Source organism: Leucopleurus acutus, assembly GCF_964270905.1.
Source record: "Leucopleurus acutus genome assembly, chromosome: 7".
Classification (NCBI taxonomy): domain Eukaryota; kingdom Metazoa; phylum Chordata; class Mammalia; order Artiodactyla; family Delphinidae; genus Leucopleurus; species Leucopleurus acutus.
Window position 1 is genome coordinate 13,444,669 of NC_139150.1, and position 26,983 is coordinate 13,471,651.

The 26,983-nt window shown below is 38.2% G+C and overlaps 1 protein-coding gene across 5 annotated transcripts; it reads left to right on the forward strand.

Moving 5' to 3' along the window:
• The first annotated feature begins 223 nt into the window (after positions 1–223).
• Positions 224–26,962, forward strand: RAB14 (RAB14, member RAS oncogene family). 5 transcript variants are annotated; one of them, XM_082843505.1, is made up of 9 exons: positions 1,035–1,287; positions 2,907–3,002; positions 9,597–9,655; positions 10,764–10,817; positions 12,306–12,483; positions 17,843–17,909; positions 21,321–21,408; positions 21,758–21,788; positions 22,787–26,961. In XM_082843505.1, exons 3-9 carry the CDS (start codon positions 9,604–9,606, stop codon positions 22,962–22,964), a joined length of 648 nt encoding a protein of 215 aa, XP_082699631.1. In that variant the 5' UTR covers positions 1,035–1,287; positions 2,907–3,002; positions 9,597–9,603; the 3' UTR covers positions 22,965–26,961. The 5 variants fall into 5 exon arrangements, with proteins under 5 accessions (XP_082699630.1, XP_082699628.1, XP_082699627.1 ...); XM_082843504.1 differs by lacking the exon at positions 1,035–1,287 and adding an exon at positions 224–484 and having other exon boundaries at positions 2,908–9,655; XM_082843502.1 differs by lacking the exons at positions 1,035–1,287; positions 2,907–3,002 and adding an exon at positions 224–484.
• Positions 26,963–26,983: the final 21 nt, after the last annotated feature.

Consider the following 26,983-nt stretch of genomic DNA (forward strand, 5'->3'; position numbering starts at 1 on the left):
TCCCACAGGCGGCGAGGACGCGCGACTGCGCTTGCGCAAAAGCGCTTTCCTCCGCCCCTTCGGGCGCGAGGACCAGAGGGGCGGGTTCGGCAGCGTTGCGACGAGTCCAGAGGGGAGGACTGAGGAAGGGGCGTGGCCAGCAGGCCGGGCCACGGCCACACTCTTCCGGGCTTCTCCAGCTGCGTGCGCATCCTCCTCCCCCCTTCTTTTGTGGTCCGGCCCATTGCGAGGGTGACAGGAAACCCTGTGCAGGGAGCGCCGCCATCTTGGACGTGCCCGAGGAAGACCCTGAGGGAGCTGCAGGAACGTCGCCGCTGCCACCGCCACTGCCGCCAGTGCGTCTGCAGCCTCTCGGCCTGCCCGCTGCTTGCCGGCGCCTCGGCCGACCGCCCCCGCCCCTCTCCTGCTGCGCCCGCCCTCCTCTTCCTCGTCCTGACGCCCCCCTCACTCCCGGAAAGCTGCCCAGCCACCAGCAACCCCCCAGGTAACCCAGGCCTTCCGCAGTGTCCGGGGGGCCGGGGCTTCCTCGCCGGGCTCTCCCCGGGCCGGGGGTGGGGACGACGGCGGGCCCGGGGCGCGGGCGAGGGGCGTTGCAGGGTGGGCCGTGTCAGGCCGCGGCGAGCCCGGGGTCGGCGGTGGGCGCCGCGGCGGCCTGACAGGAGTCCATGCGGGGGCGAGGGTGTCCCCACGCGGCGCCCGCCGAAGCTCCGGTCCTCCCTGCCCAGTCGAGGGCTCCGGGGCGCGGCGTGGGCAAGGGTGTGTTCGGCCTCGCCTTCCCCGCCTCCTCAGCCGGCCTGGGCCGACTCGCGCCTCCCGCGGGCCCCGTCTCCTTGCCGCCACTCTCGGCGGCCGCCGACCTCCCCCGCCGGGTTTGTCCACGCGGGCCGCGCCGCTCTGCAGCTCACGAGCCCCGGACGTGGCGTTCCCCGGCCCATAGGCCGCGTCCGGCCCCGAGCACAAAAGGCAGCAGCCCGCAGCCCCGCTGGCCTCTTGGACCGTCTGCGACGTCTTTGTCGATGTGGGTAGGCTCTCTTGGACTCGGGCTGGGCAGGGGTCTGGGCGTCCGAGGTTCTGGTTTGGGTGAAGCCCTGTAAGGTCTGTGACATCCTCTAAGACCCCGATGCTAGCTAGCATCTAGAAATAACGAAGACAAAAAGTTTTGGCTTTTCTAGAATTTAAGAAAAGAAGGCGGAAGAAGCGTGTTTTGGTGGTTTGCACTTTACCGTGTGCCAGACCCGGATTTAGGTGTCTTCCAACAGGTTTATCTTGCTTCACGGGGCCCTGGGGGATAAGTGTCTCCATCTCCCAAGTGAGGAAACTGAGGCTTGAAGGTGTGATGTGGCTGGTTAATGATGGTATAGGCAAACTCAGGTTAGGCCAGGGTTACACACAGGACCATTTAAAATGTAGCTACGGCTTAATTCCTTTTTTGCTATGTTTGCATTTGGGTAACAGCTGATTACTCCTTTAGAACCCAGAGTCTGTCGTGTGGGCCACTACACTGCCAGTCCTCATTTTCACCACCCCAGAGGAGAGATGGCAAGATTTCCATTTTATATTTGAAGGAGAAGCTGGGTTTCGCAGAGAGCAAATGCTTTCCTGGTGGTCCCACAGCAAGTGTCAGTGTCCAGATTTGGACTCTTGCAAAGTTTACTGCTCGGTTCCATTACTGTCACAACTGCCTTTTATTTAGGGGTGGTTATTGAGGACAAATGTGACCTTGTGATAACCCAGCTCCCACTCGCCCACCCCCCAAGACTTCCCCAAATGTTTCTTCAGATTTCTGCTTACACCCATTTACTTGGTCATGCCTTTGAGACATGTAGTGGTTAGGAGTTTGGAGGGTTCCCACGCCCCTATTGCCACTTCCTAGTTAAGTGACGTTAAGCAAGTCACTTAACTTCTCAGACTAAGTGTCCTTATCTGTTCACGGGATAACTACGTACAATTTAGAGTTGTTGTGAAGATTAAATGGGGTTTAAAACCCTTAGCATATTGCTTGGAATATGGTAAGTGCCCCGTTGTCTCTAACAGTGCCAAGCATGTAGTGGGTGTTTAGTATTTGTTGATTGAGAGGAGCATGGCTTTAGAGAGCTGTAGAGTTAGACCTGGGCCTTAATCTTAGCTTTCCCTTTAGTAGTATATGACCATTGGTATATCTCCTCTCTGAGCTGGTTTCCTTATCTGTAAAATGAGTTAGTTTTTAGAATTAGAGATTGCTTATAAAGTAGCTGGCATATAATAGTCACTCAGTAAATGGCCGTTATTGTAAAGAAGTAAAACCTTTAGATATTAATAACCTAAAAAATTCCTTGGAATTAAAGCTACATTTTAAAAAGATTTTGTTTTTTATATTTCATGTTACACTTTATAGTTGTTGCATACTTCAGCTATGCAACAGAATGTGGAGTGTTTTTACAACTGATTATTAGTCTTAAATATCTTTGCATAATCTCAGTAAGATATTGTACAATTAGAGGAAACTTTGGGTTAAGGCAAATAAGATATTTTAAAGCTAGAGCTATTGAGAGATGTTTCATTTTTTAAAAAAAGCTTGAAACATTTTTATGTGATTAAAAATGCTGGGCATGCCGGGAGTCAGCAATGCACATATAGAGGTATCAAAGATACTATTATTTTAAGAAACTATTTTTTCTAGACAATTTTAAACATATACAAAGTAGAGTAGTATGTTGAGCCTTCATATATCCATCAGCCAGTGTCATCAGTGATCAGTCTCCTTTCATCTATATACACCTGTATCTCTCCACCAAATTACATTTTTTGTTGTTGTTTTTTCTTGTTTTTATTTTTATTGGGGTATAGTTGATTTACAGTGTTGTGTTAGTTTTCTCTGTACAGCGAAGTGAATCATTTATACATATACATATATCCACTCTTTTTTAGATTCTTTTCCATCTACCAAATTATTTTGAAGGAAATCTCAGACATCATTTCATCAGTAAATTTTTCACTTATTGCTAATCCTTTTAACTCTAACGGTAAGTGCAGGGTTTTAGTTTTGTTTTGTTTTCCTCCTAAGTGCTTTCCTTCTGTGGACAGAGGTACAACAGTAAAGTACTTTATTTCCTATTCACAGCGTGCTGTCATAATTAGGTGGAAACTTTTGTCTTTCTCGTGATTCAAGAGAAATCTGTTTTTTTCTTATCACATTATTAATTTATATAAAAGTGTGACTTTAAATATCTTGTCAAAAGTCAGGTGATTTTTAAAGTGCGTCTCAGAAATGAGTGGGTTATTTTCAGAGGTTGCATTAGTGTTGAGGAAAGGAAATTGAGCATACATTTTGATTAGATTAGTTTAGTAGATTAACTCCCAAAGTTCTGTGTCCACTTAACTGACAAATCAAGTAGCATTCCACTTTAGTGGGCTTGTAAGCACACCAAAATGCTTCTCTTCTTGAGTTCCCTGAAGGGAGGGACCCCTTTATTTCATTACTGTGTTGTAATGTATTTCATTACTATATTGTATAATTTCATTACTGTATTGTCAAAGCCTAGCATAAGGCTTTGTGCCTAGTAGATAATTTAAAAATTTTTTTATATTGGAATCACAAATGCAGTTTATCCTGGCTCAGGTGTTTTTAACAGTGTTCTTCATGTAAAAAAAAAACCACTTAATTCTAACAATAAGGATAAGAATTTAAATCACCTGGAATATTTTTATTCGGGGGTAGCTTTTTTCCTGTGTTGTCTTGAATCAGTTACGTAAAAATTACACAGTAACATCTTATGTTCTAAGAGTGGAATAAAATAGCTGTGTAACAGTTGTGAAAGGATTAGTCAGACAAGTGCATAAGGTAACACAGCAAGGAGTCAAACCATAAGAAAATGAAAAAATGCCCTCCATTATTGGGGTGTTTTCTGTTTGTGTGTTTAGTATTTTTTGTTTGTTTGTTTATTTTTTTTTGTCTGCACCCCAGAGCTTGTGGGATCTTAGTACCTGAACTAGGGATTGAACCTGGACTCTCGGCTGTGAAAGCACAGAGTCCTAACCACTAGACTGCCAGGGAATTCTCCTGTTTGTTTTTTGAGTCTAATCACGAGTCACTTCATATGATGTTCCCCATATTATTGGTAAATGTGGAAGTAATGTTGGAAGTATTATGACTGGGATTTTTTGTTTGTTTGTTCTTGTTTTGTATTAGAATTATATATAAAAATGCTTAAAAAATATTTGTCTTCTTTTCCTCTACTTTTAATATTTTAGAATATTACTAATGAATATAGTACATGCTTATAGTGTCCTCACAGGGATATATAAAGAAAGTTAATAATTTTCCCCTTTTTTTCTCTCAATCTGTGTATTAATTTTTCACAGCTTGGTGTGTATCCTTCCATAGTATATATATATATAGGATTGAGTGTGTATGTGTTCAAAAATGGGATGTGCTATCATAAAACTCTGCAGCATGCTCTTTTTCACTTAAAATCATGGATATATTTCCAGGTTAATACTTATATCTAAATGGTTTTGAAACTAGATTTATATTATTTCATAGTACAGATGTACTTTAGTCATTTCCCTGTTGACGAGTGTGTAGATTGTTTCCAGTTTTTTGCTGTAAAAATGCTGCATTAAATGCACTTGCACCTGTAAATTATGGACTGATGCTTTTGTTTCTGTAGACTACTTTTTAAAAAATAAATTTATTTATTTATTTATTTTTATTTTTGGCTGTGTTGGGTCTTCGTTGCTGTGCGCGGGCTTTCTCTAGTTGCGGTGAGCGGGGGCTACTCTTTGTTGCAATGCTCAGGCTTCTCATTGTCGTGGCTCCTCTTGTGGAGCACGGACTCTAGGAGAGCAAGCTTCAGTAGTTGTGGCATGTGGGCTCAGTAGCTGTGGCCTGTAGGCTCTAGAGCTCAGGCTCAGTAGTTGTGGCACATGGGCTTAGTTGCTCCGCGGCATGTCTGATCTTCCTGGGCCAGGGCTCGAACCCGTGTCCCTTGCATTGGCAGGCAGATTCTTAACCACTGCACCAACAGGGAAGCCCTGTAGACTACTTCTAAGTGGGTTTCTTGGCCAAAGGGTGATTTGGGTTGTTTTTAAGATATTAAAATATACTGATTACTTCCCCAAAATATTGTGACACTTCAGATTCCCACAAGCAGAGTAAATGAAAGTGCCTACCTTCACATCTGTATCTGCACATTTCAAAACTAGTCGTTTATATGTATAGTTTTATTTGGAAAGGTGTCTGATTCAGTATATGGAGACTATGTGATACTATTTTGGCCCAACAATGATTAGTGTTTAATGTGCATTTAGTAACCATTTAGATCTATATGTGTTGGCCTGGAAATAGATCCATGATATTGTTAAGTGAAAAAAAGCACGCTGCAGTTTCATTCAATAGCATACCCCATTTTAAATATATTTCTCACCTTAACAGTGGTATGTGTTTCATGTTCACGAGATGAGGTTGAGAAATCCTTTGTTACAGCATCATTAGGCAAAGTTAATATTTAAATGGGGCCACAGAATAATTATTAGTGTTTAATATGCATTTAGTAAACATTCTTCTTGACAACCAGGAAGTTTAGGACTAAATTTTACATGGACTGATAGTAAAACTATTACCTTAACTTTGAGTATTAATTAACCTCCATCTTTCTCTGATTTTGATTTTTTGCTTTTATTTTATCAACCTACATATATATGTTTTTAATGAGCTACTTTAGATAGAGAAAATCATGTTCTTTGGAGTCAGGTTTGGGTTCAGGTTCCAACTCTGCTATTTGCTAACTTTGTAAACCAACCAAATCAGTGAATTTCCCCAAACCTCAGTTCCTTCAGTTTTTACGCGGACATAATGGTAACGACTCTGCAGAGTTGTAAGACTTGAGTAAGAATTATACAAGACAACATAGGAAAAAGTAGTGCACATCCTCACATGGTTTACTCTCAACAAATGTTAGTTCCCTTCAGAAACTTTTTTGTAAATAGATATAATATGAATCGTTGTTACTAGTATTATCACTTATCCATATCTACAAATCCTGATCATAGTGCATCCTCTGAATGTAGTTATTTAATAACGCCTATTCAGAATATTAAGTTAGAACCGAGTGAGTGAACTGAGAAAGATTTGTGTCCCAAAGTACCGCTGTCGGGTTTTGTGGTGCATCTCAACTGTGGAGGAGGCCAAATAATACAGTGATTAAGAGAGGGTTTTCTGCAGTCAGAACAGTTGTAGGTTCAGTATAGACTTGACCACTTAGCTCTATGATGTGAGCATATTACTTACCTGTTGAGTCTTACCTGTGAAATGAGGATAATAGTCACCATTTTATATAAAGGTAGTAGTGAGGATTAAATGAAATAGCAGCATGTAAAGTATTCAGCACATTGCCTGGCATATGTTAAATGCCCAATAAATGGTAACTATAACAATTGTGTTTGTTATTAGTTTACAGATTGTTCATCACATATTTAATGACTTGTCTGCTTCTTGTCTTTAAGAAAAAGGTGTTAAAGAAGATCTTATTTATATGTGAATTTTATTCAAATGATTTTTGTAGAACATGTAAGAAGGTGCATTTTAACCACACCAATCACACATTTGCTGTGCACAAATTACAGGATATTACCAAGATTTTAAAATTAGTGGATATTGTAGTGTTGAGTGGACTCATGTTTTCAGAGTGTTTGAACTCGACCAATATTTCTTGCTCTCCCAATACCACTTTTTTTTTTTTTTTTCACTTTTTGAGTTCTCAAAGTAAGTAAAGCAGAAGCACACTTAAGTAACAGGGGAAAAACTTTTTTCTCCCTTCCAAAGCTAGTTAAAAATATATTCCTCACCTTAACATTGGTATGTTTCATGTTCAAGAAATGAGGTTGAGAAATCCTTAAAGCAGTATTAAGCATAATTAATAGTTAAAAGGTGCCACTTGAACATGGTTCTACTGCAAATACGTAGTTTTGAGTGAATGCTATCAATAAACTATGGGAGTCTATTTAAACCTAACTAGTATCTTACCTTAGAATAATAAAAAGAGGACTTGTGTTAGTGGCTACAGTGCTAGATATTTTTGCTTTCCTATCTACTGAAATTAGTAAATTTTAGTAGTTCTCCTTTAACTCTGCTTTTAGGATTTTTATTTTAATTTTTAAGAAACTTGACCAGAAAATTGTGTACTGAGGTGGAGACAGGGTGCTGGTATTCAGTCTGAAATAGGGATCATTCTCTTCTGTTTGGAAATAGTTTATACTAATTAATGCTTAGAAATTAAAAAAAATTCAAAATTAGTTGTCTCAGTAGATATTTAATTAATTAATGCTTGTGTGATAATTAGCAAGTACATAAATTAGTACAACTAGAATTGGTTTATAATTTCATGATTAACCTTTAGAGCATTTCAAGTAGAAACTGGGATTGTTAGAGGCCATAGTTTTAACATAAAATGAAGGGAAGCAAAGTATGTACAGCTACAATGTTCAGTTAGAAGAGAGAAAAGAAATAGGAAAATCAGAAGAGGGAGAGCTTGAGAGTAACAGTAATTTAAAGGTGACTAGTTACCTTCCCCCAAGTTTGAATAGGGAAAAAGAAGTTAAAAGAGGAGTTAAAAATGAATTGGATGAGAAGAACCTGAGAGAAATGCAGCCCAAGAAGAAATTAATAACCTTTAAATATCATTTTTATTGTGAGAGATTATTTTTTTCCTTGTCTTTAGGATCTGGTTCAGAGATGTAGTAAATAATACAGACCAGTTTGAGCCTCAGGACCAAGTTCATTCTTGTTTCTGGAAAAAGGGAATCAAATTAGTATGATGTTCAGAATCAGAGTTACTTTAACTAGAAACTCTTTCCTGAAGGAACTGGTTAAGGGAGTTTTCTGTGATGTGACTGATTATAAATGTGTTACATCATGTCCCACTTTTGTTGAATGTAGTTCATACAGCTAAGTGGGAAGACTATACTGTGTGAAATTATCTAATAATTTACTGTAATTGACAACTTCCTCTTCCCTGGTAACAATAATTCACTTATTCTAAATATATACTTTTTCTACAGGTTAAATTTTATTAGTTACTTAGAAATTTTATTTAAAATATGACTTACAGTAAGGTGTTAATTTCAGTAAATGAGTTTCCCCAATCATACTAAATGTCTGGCTTGTGTATGCCACAGTTGGCCAAAACAGTAAAATCCAGGTTAAAAAAATACTGGAAATAAATTTTTTAAAAAATAGGGTTAAACCTTCATATTTATAAAGAATTTTTATCTTAAGCTTTTTGGCTACACCGTGTGGCTTGTGGGATCTAAGTTCCCCAACCACGGATCGAATCCCGACCCTTGGCAGTGAAAGCGTGCAGTCCTAACCACTGGACCACCAGGGAATTCCCTGAAAACTGCTTTGAGAATAAATTTTTTTCTTTCAATTTTATTGGGGAATAAAATTTATTGTAAGTTATTACCAGCATTAAAATTCACCTCTTATTTCTCTAGCACCTAGCACAGTGTCTGACACATTCAAGGCATTTGTTTGAATAAATTGGAGAGGTTTTTTTTAAGTTATTAAAAGTAGAAGAGGGGCTTCCCTGGTGGCACAGTGGTTTGGAGTCCGCCTTCCGATGCAGGGGACACAGGTTCGTGCCCCTGTCAGGGAGGATCCCACATGCCACGGGGTGGCTGGGCCCGTGGGCCATGGCTGCTGGCCCTGCGCGTCCGGAGCCTGTGCTCCGTGATGGGAGGGGCCCCATTGGTGAGAGGCCCGCGTATCGCCCAAAAAAAAAAAAAAAAAAGAGAAATTAGAATTCTTTAGGTTAAGTCTTCTCTGAGGGTAAGAAATGGGCTGTGATCTTTAAGAATACCTTCTAATAAACAAACTTTCAAATTTTAGAACCACAATATGCTATTATTTCTCTTAGCTCCTAGAATAATATATAGCAGGCATTTGGTATATTGTTAATCTTCAAATCCTATATTAGGTTGAGCTATATGAAATTGTCAATAATTGACTTTTTTAAAAAAATCTATAAGAACAACAGATTCATGTGGTTCTAATTCTGATATTTATTTGGTTTAGAAATAATATGATTACTCTTTCTTTGGATGCTATGCTAATTGATAATTTCAGGTAGAGTAAAAAGGTTATTTTGTGTTTATAAGTTGGTGGTTACTTTTTATAACATTCTGTTGTAAAATCAAAGAGTTCCAAACAAATAGGTCATCAGTATTCACTTGATCAGTTAACAGGGATGGGGACCTTAATAGGGGAGGAGGATTATTTATAATGATGATACTGTTTAACTTAAATTTATAAAGATTTTCTTGTTTGAAAATTTTCAGAGTAGCATTTCTTATTGGGTATTTCCTAAAGTGAAATATTGGAATTGTTTTTATATATGTTCTTATATTTCTGGGGATAATACATGAGAATGTTAAAGCATGTTCATCTAAGTGAATTTGTGCACTTGATCATTTTGGAAAATGTAGTTTTGCTCTGATATTGTAACCAACATTTTGTTTATAATCACTGTGCTTTATTTTATATATCTTTAAAGGATACACAGCTTGGGTGACTTGTGTATACTTTTTTTCTGAAGTAACACAGTTTTCTTTGTTTTTAGTGCCACAATGGCAACTGCACCATACAACTACTCTTACATCTTTAAATATATTATTATTGGTAAGTTTATTTAACTTATACTGTTGTTCTCCAAAGAAGGTTAAAATGCAAAATATTTATATGCTAATACTTAATGTAGTACTCCAGAAGAAGTGAAGGATTTTCTTTCTCACTGCAAAATTAAAGCTCCTTTGATAAGGTTTATTTTTGTACCAGTGATGTACCTTTTGCTTTGTGACCCTGGGTACTTCTGTAGTACAAAGCTGGGTACATTTGAAGTGATGTTGGTTTTTCTTGAGGGCTACCTGAAAGTTTGTTAATACTGGGAATGAGATTAACTTCGTAGGAGTGCTGATACATCCAGAAATATCATGAAAGCTCTCAGAGCCCCCTGGATTCCAACAGTTGATAAAGATTCAGAGTAATTGTGTAAGATACATAAAATATAATGGTGGTTTTTCTCTTAATAAGTTTTGAGATTTAGCTCAAATTAAGACAATGCTGTTTATCCAGATACAGTTTTAAGAGCACAGTTGAAAGTATACATATTATTCTGTTAATTCATATTAGAACAGTTTGGTTTAATGTTGAGCTTATGTGACTGTATTGTAATGCTTCCTTCATCAAAGGTTAAATTGCTGTTAGTACAGTTAGAGATGATATCTCTTCTGTTATGATTTTCATGTGATGTACATTCTTTTGTGGAATTCTACAAGAAATACGAGATAAGATGGGATCTAGTGAATCAAGCTTCCCAAACTTATTATTTCTACTTGTTATATGCTGCCCTTTTGGTCACTCCTAGGAGTTTCTGACTTTTTTGCATGGGTTAAGGGAAAAGAACAAAAGTTGAAATAGTTCAAAGTAAAAAATACTATGTTTCTCTGTTAAAAAGCTTTTGCCAGCTGGTGTCTATTTATTAACATAATTCATAACCAAATTCTGTCACTGGTGAAGGTTGGGAATATTCAATTTATATATCACAGTGAAAACTGACCTTTAGGATCTTTTGAACTCGTTATAAATTATGGAAATAAAACTTTTTTAAGTGCCCCAGAAGTTTGTGATGTGATATGGTAGAAGGGGTATAGCAATCATTGAAGAGTATAAAATTATAAGTATAAAATTGAGAAATATAATTACCACTTGAAACTTTTTTTTTAAACAGGGGACATGGGAGTAGGAAAATCTTGCTTGCTTCATCAATTTACAGAAAAAAAGTGTAAGTTCAATATGTAAGATAAAACATTAGTAAATTCTTTATTGTCACATGACACTTATTTTCAGTGTATTCTATGAAATTAAATATAACCTTTCCCTATATATGCACTTTTGTCTTTAGGAAGTGATTTTTTTTTTTTAATAGGTGCAGACAAAATGAAATATACCTGTATGTATAGAGTGTTGGCTTTTTATGCCATAAATAACTTGATTGACTTGTTTAGATTTTCTTGATGATATAAACTTAAATTTTAAAAATGTATACTATAAAAAATTTTTAAAAATTACAGTGTCAAACTTAAGTAATCTTTTTTTGTTCTCTGACTTTCCATTATAGAAATTATCTTATTGGGGGAAATTTGCTCATATATCATTTGCTAATAACTAAATAATAATAGATTGGAAATATTTAAGGTGGAATTCTTTCTACATTCCTGACTGGTTGATTAAGATTCAAAGTGTACTACTCTATCTTGGGTGGTAGGGGAAGGGGGCATTGTATTTTATGTAACCGATAGGCTAAATATAGTTGAAATTGTTTCCAGTAGTTGAAATCATTTCTATGGCATTTTTTGGCTTAATGTAACATTTTATGAAGTGTCCAGCAGTCTGTGTGTACTATAGAAGAGAATAATAGTGGGTTTAGGTTTTCAGTGGCCTAATTATAAGGAAAGGACTAATAAAATTGTTCTGTTGGATTAGACGTATATAACTTGACAATATGTAATTATAAATATATATTAAACATGGTGACTTTGAGATATTGATAACATTTTGCAAGATAAATATTTGTTTGACCAAAAACTAGAGTCCTAAAACCATTGATTGATTTGTTATATGTAAGAATTGTCAGAAGGCTAAATAGTATAATGTTGGTATTATGAAGAGTTTATGAAAATCTTTATTTTTCATTAGCAGATTCTTTTAGTCCAAAGGTCAGCAAACAGTAACCTGTGGGCCAAATCCAGTCACTGGCTGTTTTTAGAAATAAAGTTTTTTTGGAATGCAACCATGCCCATTTTTTACGTATTGTCTATGGCTGCTCTTGTGCTTCAGCAGAATGCAGTCTTGTGACAGAGATTTTTTGGTCTACAGAACTTAAAATATTTATTATTTGGTTCTTTTTTTTTTTTTTTTTTGGCCGCACAGCGCGGCATGCGGGATCTTCCCTGGCATGTAGGATCTTCTCCGACCAGGGATCGAACCCTCACCCCCTGCGGTGGAAGCACGGAGTCTTAACCAGTGGACTTCCAGGAAAGTCTTATTATTTGGTTCTTTACAGAAGTTTGCTGACCCTTGTTCCAGTCACATCTCTGTGACTCACTTCTGGGTTTTTGCTAATTTTTTTTTTTTTAGTGCAAGCTTTAGTCTGTTTATAGCCTACAAGCATTAGTAAGTCATTTGATTTACTAGTGGATTATTTTCCCACTGGTCTTAATTTGAAGACTTCTGCAAGTTGGAATGTTATATTTCTTTTCCTCCCTAACAGTTATGGCTGACTGTCCTCATACAATTGGTGTTGAATTTGGTACAAGAATAATTGAAGTTAGTGGCCAAAAAATCAAACTGCAGATTTGGGATACAGCAGGACAGGAGAGGTTTAGGGCTGTCACACGAAGCTACTACAGAGGAGCTGCGGGAGCACTTATGGTGTATGATATCACTAGGTAAGCGATTAATAATTTTCAACCTTCATCCTTGAAAAAAGAAATCTATTTTAGGAGTGCGGTTTCTTTTTTTATTGATTTAGGCATTCTGTAGTTTGTAATTGCGTGTCTGTAAATGAGCTTATTTGGGTTTTATGGATTTTTCTCTAAATTGCTGTGTGTAATACTTGATATAACATGTTGATTTCCCTTTCTGAAAGTGAGTATGACTGAAGGAAAACTTCAGGAGATGCCGGTGGAGCGAGTGAAAGAATACTGTTCTGAAAAGCGGTATCAGTTGAATTATTTGAGGTGAAATAATATTTTACACCACATATTTTCACTTCAGTAGAAAGCAAGCAGATCTTGAGGAGTTCCTCTGTTCAGCCTCTAGTTATTTATTTTTGGCTGCATTGGGTCTTTGTTGCTACGCACAGGCTTTCTCTAGTTGCGGCGAGCAGGGGCTGCTCTTCGTTGCATTGCGTGGGCTTCTCATTGCAGAGGCTTATCTTCTTGTAGAGCATGGGCTCTAGGCGTGCGGGCTTCAGTAGTTGTGGCTTGCAGGCTCTAGAGTGCAGGCTCAGTAGTTGTGGCGCACGGGCTTAGTTGCTCTGCGGCATGTGGGTCTTCCCGGACCAGGGATTGAATCCATGTCCCCTGCATTGGCAGGCGGATTCTTAACCACTGTACCACCAGGGAAGTCCCCACACCTTTTCAAAATAAGGTCAAGCAAGGAATTAAGTAGTTTTACTAACCCACCATGGTAGATTATAAAAAGTTCTCATACTTGCATCTGAAGTATTTTATTGTTTATTTACTTAAATTCTTTTTTGTCCTAAAATGGATTGAAATAGCTCATGATACTTCATGTAGCAAGATTAAATTTATTTCAACTCTGTTTCTGGAAACTCAAAGCAATTGATAGAAACTAACGAAACTGGATCCTAAATGTTTGACTTTGGAATACTGTGCCACTTCATTAAACTCTGTACTGTTTATCTACTACTGTAAGCTAGAAAATGAACTGGATCACCTTTCATGTTAATGCAAAGTGCCAGTCTAAATCAGTGTGACTCTTGTCTCACTTTTTGAGGGGGTAGGAATTGGTGAGTGGGACCAAGTGATAGACTTTCAACCTTATTTCCTTTTGGGAAATGATTTATACTGTTTCCTCTTGAAGAGTCACATTAGCATATTATAGGACCTTGAGAAGTTCTGTAGTAAAGGAACTCTTTAAGTTTGTTTAATTTGGTGTTTTCTAAGGTTATTTTATTGAGGAACACCCTTTGGAAAATGCTGCCTTAGAATAAAAATAGTGGATGATTATAATTATAGTGCTTGAAGTCTTACTAAATTCTAGAATTTGGTGGTGTCGGGGCAAAACAGAGTGAAACAGCCTTAATGCTCTTCACTAGAGCCAGACAGTTGGTAAATAGTTTTGTGAGAAGACTGTTAAAGAACCTGGCCATCTGTACAGACATCCTTTTATGAGGGATGCATTCCTGAAGACTTCGCATAATTGAAAGCTGCATTCATTATTATAATTTTTTAAAATTTATTTATTTATTTATTTTTGGCTGCGTTGGGTCTTCGTTGCTGCACGTGGACTTTCTCTAGTTGGGGCGAGCAGGGGCTACTCTTCATTGCGGTGTGCAGGCTTCTGTTCGTGGTGGCTTCTCTTTTTGCAGAGCATGGGCTCTAGGCGCATGGGCTTCAGTAATTGTGGTGCACGGGGGATCTTCCTGGACCAGGGCTCTAACCTGTGTCCCCTGTGTTGGCAGGAGGATTCTTAACCACTGTGCCACCAGGGAAGCCCTGCGTTCATTATTAATAAAATTTAAATATGGTGATGTGTGCTTAAGTGTATCTATCTATAGTGTTGTAGTTTGTTTTGCTTTCTCTGTGTGTTCTTCTTTTAATTCCAGCCTATTGAGATACAGTCAACGTAGAAGATTGTATAAGTTTAAGATCATTTGATACGTGTATATATTTTGCTTTTAAACATAACTTTTAAGCATAGTAACTACTTTCGAGAAAATTTGTGTCTATTCAAGTCATCAAAAGTACTTTGCTGGAAACAGCCCAAATGCCCATCATCTGACAAATGGATAAACAAATGTGGTATATCCATATAGTGGAATATAATTCAGCCATCAAAAGGAAGGAAACATTGATACATACTATAAAGTGGATGAACCTAGAAAACATTTTACTAAGTGAAAGAAGCCAGACACATACAGTCACATATTGTATGATTCCATTTATATGAAATACCTGGAATAGGCCATTTCATAAAGACAGAAAGTGGATTGCCAGGGGATGAGGAGTAAGTGCCAGTGGGTACAGAGTTTCTTTTTAGGAGTGATGAAATGTTATAGAATTAGAGTGATGATCATGCCACAAATTTGTGAATATATTAAAAACCACTACATTGTATACTTTAACAGGATGAGCTTTGTGATGTTTGTTATATCCCAATAAAACTGTTACTGAAAAAAAACAGTACTTCAGGTTTTAGATGGGTACTTTTTCTTGGTAAAGTGATACTTCATAGCAACATTGATGTGGCAGCTATGACACTGATTTTTTTCCCTTTTTTTTTCTATTAATCATTGACATTTTGCAAACTTAAAAGTCTCTGCTTTAGAGTAATACTTTTTATTCTTAGCATTAACACTTTTAAAATATTTATTTATTTATTTTTGGCTGCGTTGGGTGTTCGTTGCTGCATGGGGGCTTTCTCTAGTTGCGGCGAGCAGGGGCTACTCTTCGTTGCAGTGCACGGGTGTCTCATTGTGGTGGCTTCTCGTTGTAGAGCACGGGCTCTAGGCGTGTGGGTTTCAGTAGTTGCAGCACATGGGCTCAGTAGTTGTGGCTCACGGGCTCTAGAGCACAGGCCCAGTAGTTGTGGCGCACGGGCTTAGTTGCTCCGCGGCTTGTGGGATCTTCCCAGACCAGGGCTCGAACCCATGTCCCCTGCATTGGCAGGCACATTCTTAACCACTGCACCACCAGGCAAGTCCACTAGCATTAACTCTTTTTTTTTTTTTTTGCGGTACGTGGGCCTCTCACTGTTGTGGCCTCTCCCGTTGCGGAGCGCAGGCTCAGTGGCCATGGCTCATGGGCCTAGCCGCTCTGCGGCATGTGGGATCTTCCGGGACCGAGGCACGAACCCGTGTCCCCTGCATTGGCAGGCGGACTCTCAACCACTGCGCCACCAGAGAAGCCCAGCATTAACTCTTGATTGTCACAGGGTACTTGCCTAAATTAACATCATAGTTTATCATGGTAGTTTGTTTGATACATCACATCTAACATCACACCAAATTTAGGGATCTTTTAGCACCTTTTTGTTTTTTTTTTTAGCAGTAGTAACACCAGTTAATGCATATTTGGGTTAATATATAGAGAGATATTATATCTATAGATTTGAAAGTATGTTGGTGAATTTTAAATTAGTAATGAGACAGTTACCAAAAGCATTAGCAGAAGTTATGTACATGTAAGTAATTCAGTATACGTGATCTTGATACTACTTACAAAGGATGTGTAGATTTTTCTGTTTACCAAAGTGTTGGCAGTTTGTAATTCACTCTTGCTGCCAGCTTTTTTTTTTTTTTTTTTTTTTTTCCTGTACGCGGGCCTCGCACTGTTGTGGCCTCTCCCATTGCGGAGCACAGGCTCCGGACGCGCAGGCCCAGCGGCCATGGCTCACGGGCCCAGCCACTCCACGGCACGTGGGATCCTCCCGAAGCGGGGCACGAACCCGTGTCCCCTGCATTGGCAGGCGGACTCTCAACCACTGCGCCACCAGGGAAGCCCTTGCTGCCAGCTTTGACATTTTAAAATTGATCTAAATCAGTATAAATATTTTTGGACTTGTGTTGTATAAGGTTTTGTGCACAAAGCAAGATAGCTGTGTTGGGTAAAAGCAAGGTATGCTAGTACTACAAGTATTAAAGAGTGATAAGGCTTGTGCTTTTTAAAAGAAAATTTATTTATTTATTTATTTTTGGCTGCGTTGGGTGTTCGTTGCTGCACACGGGCTTTCTCTAGTTGCAGCAAGCAGGGGCTACTCTTAGTTGCAGCATGCAGGATTCTCATTGCGGTGGCTTCTGTTGTTGTGGAGCACAGGCTCTAGGCACATGGGCTTCAATAGTTGTGGCATGTGGGCTCAGTAGTTGTGGCCCACGGGCTTAGTTGCTCTGCAGCATGTGGGATCTTCCCGGACCAGGGCTCAAACCCGTGTCCCCTGCATTGGCAGGCAGATTCTTAAAACCACTGCACCACCAGGGAAGTCCCAAGCCTTGTGCTTTTTAAGAATTATATTTGACCATTGTTTGCTTAGAAAATTTTAAAGCATTGGGAAAAAAGTTTTTATGTGACTTTTTTTTGACATTTATGTGGTGATTTGTGTATAATGTAATATAGCACAGAAAAAAGAGTCTGAGTAAGAAATTCTTTTCACTTCTCACTGGGAAAGGATTAAATGTTTGGAATATCACATTTTATATGAGCACTGGCAGCTGGAGATCATGCAGTATATTCACAAGGCTGAACTCGAAACACTTCAAGGACACAGTGTGTGTACAGGGTTCTACACCCGGCTCTGAAATCATTAAAATCTTTATGGGCTTCTGTTTCCTCACCTGATAAATGAGTAAGATAGATTAATGTTCTGTGAGTCTGTAGAAGTCAGAAATATTTTTAAGCTACAAAATTTTTTAAAATTTTGACCTTTTTGGTAAAGTCTAATTAATAGTAATAGTATATACTCTGTATATTATTGTAAATTATTTGGATTTGTTTGTTATCTTAGATCCTACTTGGCTAGTGCAAAGGAGCCTATGAGTTTTTAAACTCTTGGGTTAGAGAAAATGGAGAAATAAGGCAGTCTGTATCCCCAAATGAATTAGCTGCTGGTTAATAAGAGTACAGAGTTAGGATAAACTCACTGTCTGATATACCTGGGGATTTCAGTTTCCAGTCAAATGTATTAAATGTCTTTTTAAAGCCAATTTTTAAAACTCTGAGTTTAGAATTGTTTTCTATCAGTTTTTTTAAGTTGTTCCTTGCTTGCTTATTGGTCTGTTTATGGATGTTCTTTTAAATGTAAAAAATTTACTCCTGACGTGTAAGTAATTAGCAAAGTTGCTGGCTATTGAGTTATTTATTTAAAAATAATAGGTTTTCCTAGATTTTTGAAAAGTATATGTTTGCATTCCACAGTTGTACTTTAGTGTAACAATCTAGTCAAATCAAAAATACTTCTTTAGGATCTGTTGATTAAAGTGTATATTTAAAATATTTGTTGAAGTTTCTTTTTTTCTGTTGAAATGGCATCTGTGGCAGTCACAAATGTAAACTTTAATTTTTGCAGAAGAAGTACATATAATCACTTAAGCAGCTGGTTGACAGATGCAAGGAATCTCACCAATCCAAATACTGTAAGTTAAATGACATCTATTATACAGAAAACTTAAGATCTAAGTTGACCCAGAAAGGAAAGCCATTTGCTAAGTGGGCTTTTTTTGTATTTGGGTACTAAGAATGAGAGAATCTTTATTCTGAAATTAATTGAAGAAAAAACGTTTTTTTCAAATATGGATTATGCCAGGTTTTACGTCTTATACTTGGGTTTTGTTCATGTTTGTGGTTAATAAAAAAAGAAAGTTATGAGTGGGGTAGTCTCATGTCAAGTGGAGACTCTGAAATCTGAAACTATCACTTTAATCTGCATTAGTTTCATAAAATGTTACCATTAGAGGAAGCTAGGCAAAATGTACTAGGGAATCTCTGTATTTCTTACAGCTGCATGTAAGTCTCAATAAAATTTCAATTAAAAATAAAAAGAGTTCTGCATGCGTTAAAAAATTAGCCAGTCTGAGAAGATATTTATTTATGGAGATTTTCATAGCCGCCATGCTAGACTCTGCAATATACAAAAATGAATGTGGGTCCTTAGCCCATAAAAGGTTATAATCTAGCAGGGAGATTACCTGTGGGTATACAGATAGCTATACTGAAAAGCAGAGTGGAATATGGGTTAGAAATAGAGTTACTGGTGTAGTGCTTGGTGGTGGTGGTGAGGACCCAGTATGAGCAGTGCCATCTGGAGAAACCAGCTTTATAGAGGAGGTGTTGTTTGAGCTGGGACTTGAAGGGTAAAAAGGTTTCAGTAGATTCTGTTGAGGGTATTCCAGGAACAAGTGAGGAAAAGCACAGATCTGTGACAGACTCTGAGCTTTTTGAGAGTAAGGCCTGTGTCTCACCTAGCTTTGTACCCCAGCACCTGGCAGTGGCCTGGTTTAGTAAGTATGTAATCAGTGGTAAGATTGGCTTTCATCAGGGAACAGCAATTTAATTATATTGATAGTCAGTTAACATGGTTTGCCTGTTATGCCAGGGACTGTGTCTGGAACTTTCCATTATCACATTAAACCCTCTGTAGGTATACATACAAATCTATAGATGAATGTTCATCAGCAGCTTTATTTGCAATAACCAAAACTGGAAAACAACCTAGATGGCCATCAGCACGTAAATGGTGAAACAATCTGGTACGTCCATACTATGGAATACTCCCCAGCCATACAAAGGAATGAACTGTAGATAAATGCAGCACATTAGATAGATCTCGGGCATTGTGCTGAATGGAAAAAAGTCAGTCTCAAAAGATGACATACTGTATGATTCCATTTATATAAAACATTCTCAAAAAGACAAAATTATTGAGATGGAGAACAGATTTATGGTTGTCAGGGGTTAGCGATGGGGGTGAAAGGTGTTAGTGTGAGTTGACTATAAAGAGGGCAGCACAAAGCAGTTTCTTTGAAGTGATGGAACAGTTCTGTATCCTGATGGTGATGACACAAATCTATACCTGCAATAAAATTGCATAGAACTATACACACTCCAGAACCTGTAAAACTGGTGAAATCTGAATAAGGACTCTAGATTATACCAATGTCAGTTTTCCTCGTTTTGAGAGTGTACAGTAAGTATGTAAGATGCTACTATTGGGGAAGCTTGGTGAAGGGTATATAGGACCCCTCTACTCTTGTGTAAGCTTTTGTGGTTCTATAGTTATGTTCAGGTATTGGTAAAATATTAAAAACAGCAAGGAAACAACTTATTGTACAGGGTCCTTAGAGGAGTGTAATAAAAAAATTAGCCGTGTCCTTCCTGCCTCATTTATGCCTCTTAAAATCTTTAGAAAAAAGAAAATCTCTTTAAGGTCCAGTGCAAATGTTACATTTTCTGTAACGTTGCCTTTGATTTCTGTGTGGAAGTTAAATACTTCCTCATTTTGTTGGTGGTATATTTTGTACCTCTGTCTTGTTAGCATGCCACTTTATGCCTCCCCTTTCATCATGATGAGAAGCATTTTGGAAATTCTTAAGGAATGGAGAGCAGGCAGTGTTTCCATTAAGCAAACATTTCTTGCTTTGAGCACCTGTGTTGTAACGGCCCTGTACTAACTAAGCCATCGTGACTTGAGCAACTTTGATATTTTTTGAAAAATTGATTTCCTTTAAGTGTTATTGCCTTATTCTTTAGAAGACTAGTGGACTATATATGAAAACTTCTTTCTCTCCTCAGTGGGCGCTTGTCCACACTGATTGAAGAATGCTCACTTGCTGAAGGTTTACATTCGGGTCAAAATGGCTATACTTCATGGACAGCATTTTTTGAAAGTAGGACGGCCAGGGCCTGAAATTTCACGTGAAAAAAAGTTAATGGTGGAAATCCCTTTTAGTTGAAACCGTCCATTTCTGAAGTATCTGTATCTGGATTACCACATCTGTTCTGAAGGGGAAAAGCGAGGATGGGGGGAGTTGCCAGTTGGTGTCAAAAAATACATTGGTAGAGACAGTTTATCCCTCAGCTCATTCCAGTAAAGGCTGAAGCCCTGTTTCCCAAGGCTGCACACGTTTTTCTTAGAGCTTTTCAGAGCAGCCTTTAACTTCAGCCTAACTTCACTGGTATAAATGACTCCAGAGTGGGTATAGGTGTATAATATTTTGCCTTGAATTTGAACCCACTGCATATACGTCCTCCCACCCCCAATGTCCTCTATCATGGATACACAGTCATTTGTTATCAGTTGCTACAAACTTATTCCAGCCTAGGGATAGTGTAGGGGAGGACAGTATTTGATGGTCACAGTTTGGGTTTTCTACCTGACTTCTAATGTCCGCCTACCACTGACTGACTGACCTTTGACAAGTCCTTATTTGAGTATTAATTTCCTTACTTGTAGCCTGAGAAGTTGAACTGGTAGTTGTAAAGTTTTTTGAGGGTCCCAGGAACTTTTGAAAATCTGATGAAAGCCACAAACCTTCTCTTCCAGGGAATGTCCTTGTTTACAGCATTTTGTGCTTAATTTCAGTATATTCACAGATACCCTGGAGCTTGTCCATGGACCCTTAGTAGTCTTACTCAGATAAATCATAATCTTTGGCCTAGACCAGATGTGTTTCAGGCACACAAAAACAAAACAGGACTGTTTTGTTTTTAAATGGCTTGAGAGCTGAGACTGGTTTTTACGTGTTTATAGGGTTGTTTTAAAAAAAGTCAAGAAAGAAGTATATGCAAAGCGACCACAAACCTGAAATATATACTTTTTGCCTTTCACAGAAAGTTTGTCAACCCCTGGCCTAGGTAATTGCTGACATCCCTCTTCATACTAATACCTTCATGATTCTGTAGTTCTGTCTGATGGATAATTGCTAGTATTTCGTTTCCTTTTTAGACCCACTTGTTTTTTCTTCAAGATTTTTAGATTTCAGAATTTTCATGTTTGATTTAAATGGTTTCTTTTGTTTTAAGATGTCTTTCTTTTGGTCACAAACTAGGTAATAATTCTCATAGGAAATAAAGCAGATTTGGAGGCACAGAGAGATGTTACATATGAAGAAGCCAAACAGTTTGCTGAAGAAAATGGTGGGTTTCTTTTAAGACTTTTAATGGCTTTTTTGGGTCACACATGGGAGAATTTCTAGGGATAGGTGGGATTTTGACAATGCAGATTATTTGACAGTTTTTTAAAAATTCAAACTGCTCAAATCTAAGAATGAGGAAATAACAAAATGTGTTTCTATTTGAGGGCAGTAGAGTTATTTAATGACAAATGTAAAGATTCCCTCCATCTCAAACTCATATAGTCTTTCATAAAATACTATAGAAGGAGTACTGAAAGCTGTTGGGAAACTTTTATTCAGATGTTACTGAAGAGAGTGTCCTTGTGAAAGTTAATTCGAAATATCCTTCATAGTCTGAATTTTATTTTTAGGCTTATTGTTCCTTGAAGCAAGTGCAAAAACGTAAGTATGGCTAAAGTTAGTAGATCATTTTTAATTACATTCAAATTTCTCAAAGTAGAACCATATATTTAAAAATGTATAATGTATATACATGTAATGTATAATATATAAATGTGTAATGCTTATGGCAGGGAAAACAGTCAGCAAACATCCCTTTGCTTCCTGTTTCACTTTTCAAAATAATGTTTTTTGTTACTTTCCCTAACATATTATACCTTGCTTATACCCGTTGGTAAGCCAGGTTAATAAATGAAATTGTGTTAACATTTCAGAAGTGTTTGACTTTTACAACCAAGGTTGAATTTGGCATCTTGGACTCAAGGTTGGTCAACCTGTTGATTTAATGCTGCTTCTTATAGTAAAAAGCATGACTTAAGGAAATATTCAATGTCTAAGAATAATCAGAAGCATAATTAACATTTTCTAATTGTTATTCCATGTTCATTATTGAACCCCAGGACTGCTGTCATAGTTCTTCATTTATTAAGCCAAAAATTCCTTGCAGTGGTGAGAAGCTAGCGCCTTTTTGTTTAGCCTCATCTGTACTGTTAGTCCTAACAGAGATGAACTCAAGTGTGAACATGGCTAAGCATGATAAGAACAGTACAGTTCATGCTTGGCTAATCAGACCATACAAATCCTGGAATACTGTTCTGCATGTGTTTGGAGATGACTTCATTTCTATTTGAAATACCCACTGTAATGGCCTGTCTTAATTATTGTTATATATTAATATACAGCATTTTAATGATTAGAGCACATAGTTTCAAATAGGGTTTGTAGAAAGAGCTGTTAGTATTGTTTATATGCTTTCCACAGAAAATATCTTCCCATGTTGTTCTCTTAGCTCAGTCTTCTGGTAGTCCCTTATTAGATGATACTGGCTGAGTTGAAGACATCATGCCAGTTGACTAAAGGTTAGCAAAAGGTCAGTGTATAATGTCCTGTCTGTCATAGAAAGCTGTGGTTCGCCAGTAAAGTTGTCGATTGCCTCTTAGGGGAGAGAACGTAGAAGATGCTTTCCTTGAGGCTGCCAAGAAAATCTATCAGAACATTCAGGATGGAAGCTTGGATCTGAATGCTGCCGAGTCTGGTGTACAACACAAACCTTCAGCCCCACAGGGAGGCCGGCTAACCAGTGAACCCCAACCCCAGAGAGAAGGCTGTGGCTGCTAGTGACCTCTTTGCCGTGGCTCTCATTTGACCTTTCACCTCTGTCTGTTGGAAGCAGTACTTTTTACTTGCTGCCTCATTGTCTTCTGTACATCTTACTGGGTTTAATTAAAAAGAAAAAACAACTCTGTTGTAAAAACAGTTTAACACAATACTAAACTGCTAAACAACTAGATGTAATCAGGTTATCAAAGGCAAGTAGAGTAATAAATCTCTTCTGCATGGTAAATCTAGACTTTTTTTCCCCCCTTGATTGTCCTCGTGATAGGTATGTCACCAATACATGATTTAAACTGAGCACTGATGCTGGACTTGAGTTTTACCCCTCCCTCTTTTTGGCAAGGCTTTGTCTCATTGTACGGTTTAATTTCATGATATCTTAAGCTTTTCTTCCCATTTTTAACTGTTCAGGTATGTCTGTTATAACCCATAAGTTTATTGCTGTGAAATGACTTCTGATGATAGAGAAGGGGTCCTTTAAAGCCTTTTGTTTTTGTTGGATAAATTCCCTGTTGTGTGGGTGGCATTTTTCTTGAGGCGGTTTGCTTCTGTCTTAGCCTTGCACAGGGAAAATATCCATTTATCTTTTCTCTTGTGCTTAATTAATAGCTTTATCCTTTTTTTTTTACACCATTTTATCTTTTTCTCTTTAGCAGAAAGTAAATATGTATAAAATTTGAAGGAACCGAACTAACAATACATTCTGTGTATATTATTTTAATGAAGAAAATAAATTGATTACTGGCATTGGAACAGTATAAAATACCAGTTTGTACAGTATGACCTATATGTGACTATGTTACTCCCTTCCATTTCACATAAGGAAATAGACACAACTGCAGTTCACAGGATGTACTGGCTCCACCCTTTGGTGCTGGCAGTGTTTGGGGACATTATGCTGGAAGGAGCTCCTGGCGTGAGAGGATTAACACTAGTAGATTCTGTTCCATCTTTGCACTGTGGCTTACCTGCTGATTTTCTTAACTGTTCTTGTGCAATCAATAATGTGCTAACCTGCTTTTCTCTTTTTGTAACGTTTTGCATTACAGGCTGCATTTCTTGCCTTACTATATAGAAAAAGAAAAAAGGCTGGGTTTATTATTGCACATTTTAAGCTTTTATACCTGTATCTTCTTGGAATGGTGAGATTCTAAACCAGACAGCCAGAACTGCAGGTCTGCTGTTAAGGGATTTTAAATTGTGCATTTTTAACACTACAGTGAAATAATCTAAGATATCCCCTGTGTTCTTAGTATGAGGGGCTATTTTATGTCATGTTGGCATAAATTGTTTTGTAAAGGGGAAAGTGTTTCTAACGGTGTTCCAATATTTGTGCTGATACAAAGTAAGTTATTGCTTTGCACTAGGTGGTTTGGCCACTGACAGAATACTGTATTGCAAGGGAAATAATCTTTTATTTCTTTAGAAAGCAAACTTACCTTTTACCAAGTTCTTTACTTCTGTTGATTGATTTCTAATTGAGTTTATGGTTCAGGCTGGGAACTGAGAAGTTATTTGAAGTAGGATAGGCAAACCTCAGTATATTATATACAACGCACTCTCAGCTCAACTGTTGTGTTTAAAATACACATTTTAAATCCCTATTTACAGACACTAGCGTAAAAAATACAGCTTTCTGGGTTGTAAACATGTGGTAGTACCAGAGTATTGTATAGTCAGTGTTAAATAAAAGCCAAAACTGGAATGTGCAGAAAATAGGATTTGGTTAATTTGTGGACTCACCTTTCTGTCTTTGTTTAACTTTTTAAAAAGATACCTGGAGTAGATCAGTGTATTCCGTTAAAGACTTAACAGTGATCCATTTTGCTTACACTGTTGCATCACAAGGGACTTGCCCAGGGACCATGACCTGCTGGTGTGTGTATATATTTACAAAAACAAAACAAACAAACCACCCATTGGGATATAAGGTAGCAATCACAAACGAAAGACTGCGGCTTGTTTAGGTGCAGTACCCTGATTTCCCAAAGTTAGTTACAGTGGGTCTTAATTGTTTTTGTGACAGGAGTTATTCAGACTGCTGTACTCTTCATTTGATGTAACAAAATGCTATTAATCTAAATATTTGTAAATAAAGTACCTGTATCTAGATTAAATTAAAATTGTTTGCATTATTTTCTGAATTATAACAGGATTTCATATTTTTTTCAGGCAGTTATTTGGCATAAGTCGCCAGTTTTTATTTCAGAATTGTCCTTTTTGTTTAAAAAGAAAAGTCTACATAAGTAGCGTATAAATCCACATCACCCAGTAATTGAGCTAGTCTTATCCTTGTGTTCAGATCACACTTGCTGTGTTTTTCAACCTTTTTCAGTGTGAGATCAGCACATTTGGTGGCTGATAAGTGTTCTCCCTTGACTGTACTTGGGGCCAAATTCTGTTATTTGCATGTGTAATCCCCTATAATAAACTTGGGTGCTCAAAAATAGAGAAGCAAATTGTCATATTGTAATATCTGTGTGCCAGACACTGGGCAAGTACACTTTGGAGAGCATGTGAAATTCTTTTAATTTTTAATCCATGGAGAGCTTACTACGTGTGTGGTCACCTGCTTTTCTGGGTTACTCGTTGCCCTTTTGCACCTACGAGGCCCTCCTGATTAGTAATTGGTGCTCAGTACTCTACGCGTTAGACATTCCAGTATGATGTTCAAGTATTTTTCATGGACAATAAAGTGTTTGATGCGGTAACTTTTGATTTTTTTTTTTTTTTTTGGTGGGGGTGGGGGTTGGTGGTGTTTTCATAATACTAGTTAGAGGTAGCAAAGTTTCTTTGGCAAGATGTCTTTTGGAACCGGGTGTTTGTTTGGCGTTACACTTTAATTACCTCACCTCTAATTCCAGAAGACTATAGTTTTGGGAACTTTTTTGCCCACACTTTTTTTTTTTGCGGTACGCGGGCCTCTCACTATTGTGGCCTCTCCCATTGCGGAGCACAGGCTCCGGACGCGCAGGCTCAGCGCCCATGGCTCACGGGCCCAGCCGCTCCACGGCACGTGGGATCCTCCCAGACCGGGGCACGAACCTGTGTCCCCTGCATCGGCAGGCGGACTCTCAACCACTGTGCCACCAGGGAAGCCCCGCCTACACGTTTTAAGTGTTCTCTTTTCTTATAAATGTGTGGCTCAATTCACTCCCCTTAACAGAAGACCAAATGATTCCTGTTCATGTGGGAATATAGAGAGGGTTCATGTGGCAGTTTAGAAAGAAAATATTTTACCCTCATTCAGCACATGGACAGACCAGGAAACTGCATCCTTGAAGGATTTCAGTAATTGTGGATAGGCCAGGATTTTAAGCATTTTGCTAAGACTTGTGGAAATGAAACAAAGAATATAAGTACCAAATCAGTTTTATTTTGGAAGTAGATGTTTTCTGGAACTTAATGTGTTAATAAATTTTATGCCATTTTCATTGTCTTTAATCGTATTTATCCCGTATCTGTTTTTTTTCTTTTGGCTGTGCCACGTGGCATGAGGGATCTTAGTTCCCCCACCAGTGATCGAACCTGTGCGACCCCTACAGTGGAAGCGTGGAGTCTTAACCACTGGACCACCAGGGAAGTCCCTATCCCATATCTCCATATCTTAATGGTCCAGCTCTAGCCAAACAACTTTTTAGGAATATAAACCTCAGTAGGTGGTGAGAGATTACCCACTGTGCTATACTGTGTATAGTAACATGGTATATAATACCTGTTATGGTTCAAAAGCTGTATAGGGGCCTAGAAGAGTCCTTGGGGATATTTTAAAACAAAGTCTGACTGAACACAATTTGAATTTACCACTGGGTCAGATTCTCCAAAGTCCAAAGTTCTAATTTTCTACCACAGAATATTTTTGGTTAAGGAAAAGCACCTGAAGTATATATATAATAGTTTTATAACAGATATTTTCAAGTGATAAAATATATTCATTGATAGGTACAACATATTTCAACCTGCAGGCAGAGATGGAAAATCACTTGAAAGACTGAAATTTAGGTAAAAATTTTATGGTTTAA